Source organism: Nerophis ophidion, linkage group LG05 (genome assembly GCF_033978795.1).
Source record: "Nerophis ophidion isolate RoL-2023_Sa linkage group LG05, RoL_Noph_v1.0, whole genome shotgun sequence".
Taxonomy (NCBI): domain Eukaryota; kingdom Metazoa; phylum Chordata; class Actinopteri; order Syngnathiformes; family Syngnathidae; genus Nerophis; species Nerophis ophidion.
Window position 1 is genome coordinate 79,508,529 of NC_084615.1, and position 11,333 is coordinate 79,519,861.

At 39.9% G+C, this 11,333-nt stretch overlaps 1 protein-coding gene across 2 annotated transcripts in view; it reads right to left on the bottom strand.

The window, feature by feature from the left end:
• Positions 1-8,768, bottom strand: part of simc1 (SUMO interacting motifs containing 1) — a 26,776-nt gene extending 18,008 nt beyond the window's left edge. Inside the window, exons 1-4 of one of the 2 annotated variants that reach the window (XM_061902105.1) lie at positions 8,413-8,768; positions 4,434-4,598; positions 3,884-4,359; positions 3,561-3,802 (exon numbers count right to left, since the gene is read on the bottom strand). In XM_061902105.1, the coding sequence (XP_061758089.1) occupies positions 3,561-3,802; positions 3,884-4,021 (380 nt within the window). In that variant the 5' untranslated portion in view covers positions 4,022-4,359; positions 4,434-4,598; positions 8,413-8,768. Of the gene's footprint in view, positions 1-3,560; positions 3,803-3,883; positions 4,360-4,433; positions 4,599-8,412 lie in introns of those variants that run through there. The other variant, XM_061902106.1, reaches the window with a different exon arrangement.
• Positions 8,769-11,333: the final 2,565 nt, after the last annotated feature.

An 11,333-nucleotide genomic window follows, 5' to 3' on the forward strand; every position in this document is an offset into this window, starting at 1 on the left:
GATTTTTCCGGGAGACTGCAGAATTTCAGTGCACCTCCCAAAAATCTCACGGGGCCAGCATTCTCCCGAGCCCGGAAGAGTTAGGGGCTGCATGGGATTCTGGGTATTTGTTCTGTTGTGTTTATGTTGTGTTACGGTGCGGATGTTCTCCCGAAATGTGTTTGTCAGGCCACCCTCAGTGTGACCTGTGTGGCTGTTAATAAAGTAGGTCTTGCAGTCACTTACGTGTATGTTCAACAGCCAGATACAACAGATGACCGAGCTAACAAGCTGTTTGTACAGGTTGTAGAGGCCGTTACTGCACCCTCTGAACATTGTTGTTATGGTGAAAATCGACAGATATTCGAGAGAATGGTTGCCCTTTAATTCGGGTGACTCCTGGAATTATCGTGAGTGTTGGCAAGTATGACGCTGTCAAGCGCCATTCATATAAAACTTGCGGGCCGCGCTAACATTAAATTTTGAAATTAAGGTGCGGGTCGCAAAATAACGTCTCACAGGCCAGAATTGGCCCGTGGAAAGCGTGTCTGAGACCCCTGCATTAAAAAATTTAACAAGATTTTCCAAAATAAATCAACTCAAGTTATGGAAATAAATGCCAACATGGCACTGCTATGTTTATCATTATCGAAGTCACAAAGTCTTTTTTGTTTTAACATGCCTCAAAACAGCAGCTTGGAATTTGGGACATGCTCTCCCTGAGAGAGCAGGAGGATGTTGACGTGGGCGGGGTTGGGGGGGCGGAGTTGATCGGAGGGGGGAGGGGAGTAGCGGGGGTTGTATATTGTAGCGTCCTGGAAGAGTTAGTGCTGCAAGGGTGTCTGGGTGTTTGTTCTGTTGCGTTTATGTTGTGTTACGGTGCGGATGTTCTCCCGAAATGTGTTTGTCATTCTTGTTTGGTGTGGGTTCAAAGTGTGGCGCATATTTGTAAACAGTGTTAAAGTTGTTTGTACGGCCACCCTCAGTGTATGGTTGTTGACCAAGTATGCATTGCATTCACTTGTGTGTGTGAAAAGCTGTGGATATTATGTGACTGGGCCGGCACGCAAAAGCAGTGCCTTTAAGGTTTATTGGCGCTCTGTCACAGCGGTGTTTGAAAAAGACATACATTTAACTTTTTGAAACCGATACCGATAATATAGAAACCGATACCGATAATTCCCGATATTACATTTTAAAGGCCTACTGAAATGAGATGTTCTTATTTAAACGGGGATAGCAGGTCCATTCTATGTGTCATACTTCATCATTTCACCATATTTTTGCTGAAAGGATTTAGTAGAGAACATCCACGATAAAGCTCGTAACTTTTGGTGTTGATAAAAAAGCCTTGCCTGTACCGGAAGTAGCAGACGATGACGTCACAAGTGTGAGGGCTCCTCACGTCCTCACATTGTTTATAATGGGAGCCTCCAGTGGCAAGAGCTATTTGGACCGAGGAAAACGACAATTTACCCATTAATTTGACCGAGGATGAAAGATTCGTGGATGAGGATATTGATAGTGATGGACTAGAAAGAAAAAAAAAGGCGATTGCATTGGGACGGATTCAGATGTTTTTAGACACATTTACTAGGATAATTCTGGGAAATCTCTTATCTTTCTATTGTGTTGCTAGTGTTTTACTGAGATTAAATAGTACCTAAAAGTCGGAGGGTTGTGTCCACGGGTGTCTTGAGGCCAGTGTCTGATGGAAGTCGACGGCGGATACAAGGACGGCGCAAACTCCACAGATCTCCGGTAAGAGGCAACTTTTTAACACATTTTTCTCACCGAAACCTGCCAGTTGACAAGTGGTCGGGAACCATGTTCGCTTGACCGCTCTGATCCATAGTAAAGCCTCACCTCCGGGGAATTTTAAACAAGGAATCACCGTGTGTTTGTGTGGCTAAAGGCTAAAGCTTCCCAACTCCACTGTTCTACTTTGACTTCTCCAATATTAATTGAACAAATTGCAAAAGATTCAGCAACACAGATGTCCAGAATACTGTGTAATTATGCGATGAAAAGAGACGACTTTTAGCCGCAAATGGTGCTGCACTAATATTTCCCGACAGTCCGAGACGTCACGCACACACGTCATCATTCCGTGACGTTTTCAACAAGAAACTCCGCGGGAAATTTAAAATTGCAATTTAGTAAACTAAAGCGGCCGTATTGGCATGTGTTGCAATGTTAATATTTCATCATTGATATATAAACTATCAGACTGTGTGGTCGCTAGTAGTGGCTTTCAGTAGGACTTTAAAGGGGAACATTATCACCAAACCTATGCAAGCGTCAATTTATACCTTGATGGTGCAGAAAAAAGACCATGTATTTTTTTAACCGATTTCCGAACTCTAAATGGGTGAATTTTGGCAAATTAAACGCCTTTCTGTTTATCGGTCTTTTAGCGATGACGTCAGAACGTGACGTCACCGAGGTAACACACCCACCATTTTCATTTTCAACACATTACAAACACCGGGTCTCAGCTCTGTTATTTTCCGTTTTTTCGACTATTTTTGGGAACCTTGGAGACATCATGCCTGGTGGGTGTGTTGTCGGAGGGTGTAACAACACTAACAGGGAGGGATTCAAGTTGCACCACTGGCAAGAAATCTGCTGCCAGACCCCCATTGAATGTACCAGAGTGTCTCCACATTTGAGCGGCGATGCTAAGACAGACATGGCACAGAGATGTATGGATAACCTGCAGATGCATTTGCAACCATTAAGTCAACCAAATCACAAAGGTGAGTTTTGTTGATGTGGTTGACTTATGTGCTAATCAGACATATTTGGTGGCAGCATGACTGCCAGATAATCGATGCTAACATGTTATGCTCATCGATGCTAACATGCTATTTACGCTAGCTGTATGTACATTTGAAACTAGATACCCACATTTAATGCGAAACACACACTTACCAATCGACGGATTTAAGTTGCTCCAGTGTCACAAGATGCCAAAGTCCTGATCGTTTGGTCCGCACATTTTACCGGCGATGCTAATAAGGCAGCCATGCTATGGGCCACTTCATTAGGTACACCCAGGCTATGGCCGAATAGCGTCAATAGCTATTCGCTCAATAGCTTCAATTTCTTCTTCAATTTCGATTTTGCTATCTGCCTCCATACTCCGACCATCTGTTTCAATACATGCGTAATCTGTTGAATCGCTTAAGCCGCTGAGATCCGAGTCTGAATCCGAGCTAATGTCGCTATATCTTGCTGTGGTAACCGCCATGTTGTTTGTATTGGCAGCACTGTGTGACGTCACAGGGAAATGGACAGTCGCATCGCAAATAGCGAAAAGAAGGCACTTTAAAGCTTTATTTAGGGATATTCCGGGACCGGTAAAATTTTGAAAAAAATTCAAAAAAAATACAACAAGCCACTGGGAACTGATTTTTTATTGTTTTTAACCCTTTTGAAATTGTGATAATGTTCCCCTTTAAAGCATTTATCGGCCAATAATATCGGCAGTCGGTTATTATTGGACATGTCTGATTGTAATTGATTGAGATGCACCCGCACATAGCAAACATTGTCTCCCCACTTGTTCGTTCTCTCACCTCTGGGCCCTCATCAGCAGATTCCAGGCCTGCACACAGCGGTGCTGTGGACATAGTGGGTCCAGCAGGATGTCACTGAGCAGGTGGGACATGACATCTTTTGGAGGACAGTAAGAAAGATGAAGAAGGTCAGACAAGAGCTGCAGCGTGCCCTCTTGGTAGTTCACCTGCATGGTGATGTACACCAGGCTGAGGCTTGGCTGGCAGAGCTCATTTGAAGACTTTGCATCTTCCTCCTGCACCTAAATAGAAATCAGATGCTACTTTTTAATTTAGTTTAGCACGTGAAATACGTGACAAAAAATAAGAGGATGTGTTCTGACCAGGGTATGTGCAAACCCGTCCATTACTTTCTGGAATCCGCGAGGGCAGACAAAGCAGCGTTCATCCTGACCAACCTCACTGAAATCAACGTTATAGTTCTCTTCTTCGTCGCTCTCCTGACGCCAGGTGGAATACATCAAACTGTCTCGCTCGTCTTCATCGCCAGAGTTCAAATATCCTTCCGAGTTTTCACTTTTTAGTACAGGCAGAGGAGCGTCAACAGCGATGCTCCGACACGGGCCATCGGACTGCTTTGACTTGAAATCAGTTGGGACTTCCTTCCCTCGCCCTGAATTGTCATCCTGAGTGGCGTTGCTGGTGAAGCTCGGTTCTTGGTTCTTGTTGGTGGGAATTATTTTGTGGGGTGGAGAGCTGAGGGCTCCTTTAGGTGAGGCACGGGAGACTGGAAAGGGGGTATTCACAAAACAAGATGGGTCTGTAGGAGTGCCGAGCAGTGAAAGCTGAGTATATGTTTCTAGAAAATAAAATGCCAGAATTACAAAAAAGAAACAACAGATTCCAAACCGATCTTCTCTGGTTGCAACTTACCACAGTCCTTCTTTGATGATTTGTGTACAAGACTATTTGAGTTCTCATTTTAAACGTTCTTTCCTGTACATTCTCGTCCTGTTTGGTCTTCCTCGTCAAAGTGAAGTCAGTCAAAGAAATTGGTTCGGGATAAGCATCTTTGGATTTGTTGTCCCCAGCAGAACCCTGAAGAAGGACAGCATGTTATGAATGAATAAATGTCTGGACAGAAATTGTGCATTGAGATTAGATTCAGAAACTATGCCTCAGAATGAAGTTATGGATACAAGAACTTCTTTACACCTAAATATTCTTAAATAAATACCATTTTCAGTTGTGTTTAAAGCAAATCTTAATTAGAGCAAGAACAATCCCGCAAAATGGCAGTGTTTGTAAAGATCTGTGGGACACTTTTATTTGGGCATTTCCTGTTTTGAGTGCACCAATTTTGTCAAGAGGAATAGTCAAAATTTCAACCAGAAACTTGTAGATGGCTCCCAAAAGTGTCTTATTGCAGTGAAACTTGCCAAGGGACATGTAACCAAATATTAACATTGCTGTATGTATACTTTTGACCCAGCAGATATGGTAACATTTTCAGTAGACCCATAATGAAATCATAAAAGAAACAAACTTCATGAATGTTTTTTGTGACAAACAAGTATGTGCTCCAATCACTATCACTAACCAATAAGGGTTGTAGCAATTATTGGAAACTCAAGACAGCCATGACACTATGTTTTTTTCAAGTGTATGTAAACTTTTGACGACGACTGTAAATGTATGTATATATACAGTGGGGCAAAATATTATTTAGTCAGACATCGATTGTGCAAGTTCTCCCACTTCAAATGATGACAGAGGTTTGTCATTTTCATCAAAGGTACACTTCAACTGTGAGAGACAGAATGTGGAAAAAAAATCCAGGAATTCACATTGTAGGAATTTTAAAGAATTTATTTGTAAATTATGGTGGAAAATAAGTATTTGGTCAAGCATTCAAAGCTCTCACTGATGGAAGGAGGTTTTGGCTCCAAATCTCAGGATACATGGCCCCATTCATTCTTTCCTTAACACGGATCAATCGTCCTGTCCCCTTAGCAGAAAAACAGCCCCAAAGCATGATGTTTCCACCCCCATGCTTCACAGTAGGTATGGTGTTCTTGGGATGCAACTCAGTATTCTTCTTCCTCCAAACACCACCAGTTGAGTTGATACCAAAAAGTTCTATTTTGGTTTCATCTGACCACATGACATTCTCCCAATCCTCTGCTGTATCATCCATGTATCCATTTTGGTATAAACTCAACTCCTCGTGTTTGGAGGAAGAAGAATACTGAGTTGCATCCCAAGAACACCATACCTACTGTGAAGCATGGGGGTGGAAACATCATGCTTTGGGGCTGTTTTTCTGCTAAGGGGACAGGACGATTGATCCGTGTTAAGGAAAGAATGAATGGGGCCATGTATCCTGAGATTTGGAGCCAAAACCTCCTTCCATCAGTGAGAGCTTTGAATGCTTGACCAAATACTTATTTTCCACCATAATTTACAAATAAATTATTTAAAATTCCTACAACGTCAATTCCTGGATTTTTTTTTCACATTCTGTCTCTCACAGTTGAAGTGTACCTATGATGAAAATGACAGACCTCTGTCATCATTTGAAGTGGGAGAACTTGCACAATCGCTGGCTGACTAAATACTTTTTGCCCCACTGTACATACATGTATGTATATATATATATATATATATATATATATATATATATATATATATATATATATATATATATATATATGAAGCCTAAAAATATTGAGATATTAATAAAAGGCCATATCGTCCAGCCCTACTGATACTGATGTTTTATTTGTTACCTGGGAAGAAGCATATTTATGAACATATAAAATGTAAATGTGCCAGATTGTAGGCAAGGTCTAATTTCCATGTGTGGGTCCCTGGCAGGTTGATGGTATTCAACAAGGTCTATAAAAACAAGAAAGTAAGACAGTACCAACATCGAACAAAAACAATACAATAAAATACACAGACTCAGATAATTATAACCTTGATAAAAAATGTTTAGATTGTCACATCCCAGCTTGTTATCTAGAAGTATAAACCATAGGGCTGACAATTGTGGCAAAAACAGTTTAGGTGGTGGCCTACTTAGTGTAAAAGGTTTTAATGCTGTGTTCTTACCTTTGGGAAAATGTCAGTGACCTGCTTTCGGCTGCGTTTATGTCCATTAAACATCTTGATATGACTGTTAAAAGTGTTCTTTCCTCGGTGCTGTACGCTCAACATGCACCCTGTGCGCTTAAAAGTTAGAGCTGTGCCCTTGGCGAGGCTCAAAGACATCCAAGAAGGAGGAGTTTGTTGTTTGTGTCCAGTTGTTAGCGCTCAGTGTTTTGTAACATATGAGTATCCATGAATGAAACTTGCACAATGTTTATCGTTCATTCCTGACATAATATCACAAACTGACACAATGAATCTTCGGCCAGGCCAAGGTTCACTACTCCTTTGTCTTTTTGCAAACGACAAAGGAGTAGTTTCTCCTGATAGAGCAACCGCAGCTATGTTGACCAGATATTGACTTTCTTGTAAAGAGTGATGACCACTACAACGTTGACATCTTCGTCTACACTGGAACTTATTAATCAGAATCCTAAGTTTACTTTTAATGGACATTTTACTTTGAAACCAGAGGAAAATACACTCGCGAAGATGGACTGTGCAACTTTTCTTTCGAAAGCATGCATGCGTGTGTACTCTTATGTGTGTGTGTGTGAATATATATATATATATATATATATATGAGGGGTTCCCTCAATCATCAGGAGATGATTGAGGGAACCCCTCATGAAACAGTTCTGTAGAGATGAAGTAGTCTTGTGATTTTTTCCCACACCTAAATATATGTATATATATATGAATATATATACTTACATATATGTATATAAACACGTATATATATATGAATATATATACTTACATATATGTAAACACGTATATATATATATATATATACACAGACATATATATATATATACATGTATATGTATATATATCCATATATATATATATGTATATATATATGTTTATATATATATATATATATATATATATATATATATATGTATATATATATATAAAATACACATACATACACATTTAAATATATATACACACACATTATATATATATATATATATATATATATACACATATTATTATATAATAATATATATACACTAATATGTGTACACTATGTATATGTATATATAAACATGTATACATGTATATATAAATATGTATATATATATACATGTATGTATGTATATATGTATATGTGTATATACAGTGGGGCAAAAAAGTATTTAGTCAGCCAGCGATTGTGCAAGTTCTCCCACTTCAAATGATGACAGAGGTCTGTCATTTTCATCATAGGTACACTTCAACTGGGAGAGACAGAATGTGAAAAAAAAATCCAGGAATTCACATTGTAGGAATTTTAAAGAATTTATTTGTAAATGATGGTGGAAAATAAGTATTTGGTCAACCATTCAAAGCTCTCACTGATGGAAGGAAGTTTTGGCTCCAAATCTCAGGATACATGGCCCCATTCATTCTTTCCTTAACACGGATCAATCGTCCTGTCCCCTTAGCAGAAAAACCGCCCCAAAGCATGATGTTTCCACCCCATGCTTCACAGTAGGTGTGGTGTTCTTGGGATGCAACTCTGTATTCTTCTCCCTCCAAACACGTGTTGAGTTTATACCAAAAAGTTCTATTTTGGTTTCATCTGACCACATGACATTCTCCCAATCCTCTGCTGTATCATCCATGTATCCATTTTGGTATCAACTCAACTAGTCGGGGTCCACGTTACACTATTGACGGTGAACATGGCGGCCAATGTGTGCCGCGACCATCACGCTTTTCTCCACATTCGAGCCAAACATCGATCCAGGTGTAGTGCAGATAAAGTACTTACTGCTGTGATGGGTGCTGACTGAGCAGTGTAGTAGCCCACAAACTCCACATCCAAGTCTTCTTGCTCACTGTCAGAGCTGACGATAATAATAGTCTTCATCGCACTTTCACTTTCACTTTGGCAACATTGATGCGGGATTTTAGCCAGCAAATACAAACATTAGATTAAAAAGAGGCTACGAAATTGAAATGTCAGGTAAAGAAGTCGAATTCTAATGTCAACATAAAAACGCTGAAATATATTCATAGCGTAAATATAATCTTGTCAGCAATGCAGGGTTTATAAATATGCTAAATGGCGCCCATATTTCACGAGTGTTTACCTCTCTTCTTCGTTGGTATTACTTCTTCGCTTTTACCAGCCGTCAAAATAGTGTATACTGACATCTACTGTATCGGAAGGTGGAACTACATCAAAAAAAAAAAGAAATGGCTTTGATAGATTGATGGATACTTTTATTAGTAGATTGCACAGTACAGTACATATTCCCTACAATTGACCACTAAATGGTAACACCCCAATAAGTTTTTCAACTTGTTTAAGTCGGGGTCCACGTTAATCAATTCATGGCAGATATTAAAGTTTTTTTTTTAATTCTATATATACATACTGTATATGTCTTTTAAATGTAAATGGTATTTGTTATATATTGTATACATCCATCCATCCATCCATTTTCTACCGCTTATTCCCTTTCGGGGTCGCGAGGGGCGCTGGCGCCTATCTCAGCTACAATCGGGCGGAAGGCGGGGTACACCCTGGACAAGTCGCCACCTCATCGCAGGGCCAACAAAGATATGTAAATATGACATATATGTTATTTTTGATATTGCTACTATGGTAAATTTTGGTCTACTTTTCACCTTTTGTGCATTATCCTTTCCATCCTTTGTAACTGAGCTACTGTGTGGAACAATTTCCCTTGTGGATCATTAAATGTTGTCTAACTCTAATTGTATATATATATATATATATATATATATATATATATATATATATATGTATATATATATATATATATATAAATATATATATATATATATATATATATGTGTGTGTGTGTGTGTGTGTTGATTGGATTATCCAGAGACTAGTGCTCGATACCGATACTACTTCATCTCTACAGAAGTGTTTCATGAGGGGTTCCCTCAATCATCAGGAGATTTTAATGGAAGCATTCACATACAATGGTTTATATAGGGCACAGAGTGGGTGGGTACAGGCAGGCGTAGGGTGTGGTGATTGGCTCATGTGTTACCTAGGAGGTGTTTCCGTCTATGGCGGCATGTTGAAATGATTTCACTGCGCTTGTTGAGGGATGATAGATCTGGATGATATATAATAAACAGTTTCTCTTTCAAGCATAGGTTGCATCTTTTATTACCACTGTTGTAAGGTGTGCTGGATGCAAGAATTTGCCATGTTATTGAATATTCAACATTATTGTCTTTGAGGTTCCAAATGTGTTTGCTGAGTTCTGTAGAATTCCGCAAAGTCTGGTTTCTAAAGGAGGCGTTGTGATTATTCCATCTTGTTTTAAACGCTCCTTTGGTTAATCCTACGTACGTGTCGGATGTGTTAATGTCCTTGCGTGTTACCTTTGCTTGGTAAACGACTGATATCTGTAAGCACCCCCCGTTGAGAGGGCAATCAGGTTTCTTGCGACAGTTACTTTCCTTATTGGTTTCCGAGTCGTTTAGTCTGGGGGTAGGCAGTCCTTTTGCAATTGCTTTGTTGTGGTTTGAAATGATGTGTTGCATGTTATTCATACAGCTGTAGCTCAATTTAATGTTGTTCTTGTTGAATATTTTTCTTAGGGTGTTGCCTTTGGGGAAGTGTTTGACGATCAGAGTGAGGAACTTGTGGCCGATGTTGGTTGAGACAATTTTGCTGAATGGCGGATTGTACCAGATGATGTTGTTTCGTTTTCTGCTCTTTTTTGGTTGGTTTCCTGGGGTGGGTTCATAGGTGAGGGTGAAGTTGTATCTGCTTTCATCAAGTGCTTTCTGGTACGGGGGGGTTGCTTGGTCAAATTCAGCTTTGCTAGATGACAGCATCGATAGCCTTTTATTAATTCCGGTGGGTATTCTTTTGGTGGTGGTGGGTGGGTGGTTGCTGTCATGGTGCACGTATTGGAGTGTTGTGTTGGGTTTCCTGAATGGTTGGTAGCTGTTATTTCTCAGGTTGAAAGTGACGTCGAGGAAGTTGACGGTTTGCTTGTTGGCTCCAATCGTGATCCGTAGGCCGTTTTCTTTGAAGATTTGGCATATGCGCTTCTTGGTGTTCTCGCTGCTCCTTGGCGAGGCGCGGCACACTGCCAGTCCATCATCACGGTAAATACCAAGGTTCAGGTTGAGGCTAGCAAGCTGGGAGAGGAGGAAACTCCCAACGAGTTCACACGTTTCTGCTCCGTCAAAACTCCCCATAGTAACGTCAAATGTTGAATTGTACTTTTTTTGCCATGGTGTACTGTTGTGTATGAGTATGGAGTTCTTTGCGTGGATGATGATGTTTCATTCGTTGCCTGTGATTGAGTCGTAGTCCGAGGCGAAGTCTAGTGCTTGGGTCAGTAGGTCTTGCGTGATGGAAGGGACAAAGGACAAAACACCACTCAACCAATGGAGAAATACAGCAGCAGTAATCAAATGGTTTAACAACATCCAAGATAAACAACAGCACAACTTTATCTCCTTCGACATCGAAGAATTTTACCCTTCATTTATTTTTTTCACTAATGTTTTTTTCTTCAGTGGATGGTTTATTTATATATATATATTTTTTTGTGTAGGGTCTTATAATTTTTCTCTTCATTTCCATGTATTTTTTTAAATATTTTATTATTTTAAATAGTTTAGGTATTACAGTATATTTATCATTATTATAAAACGGCCCTGCGATGAGGTGGCGACTTGTCTAGGGTG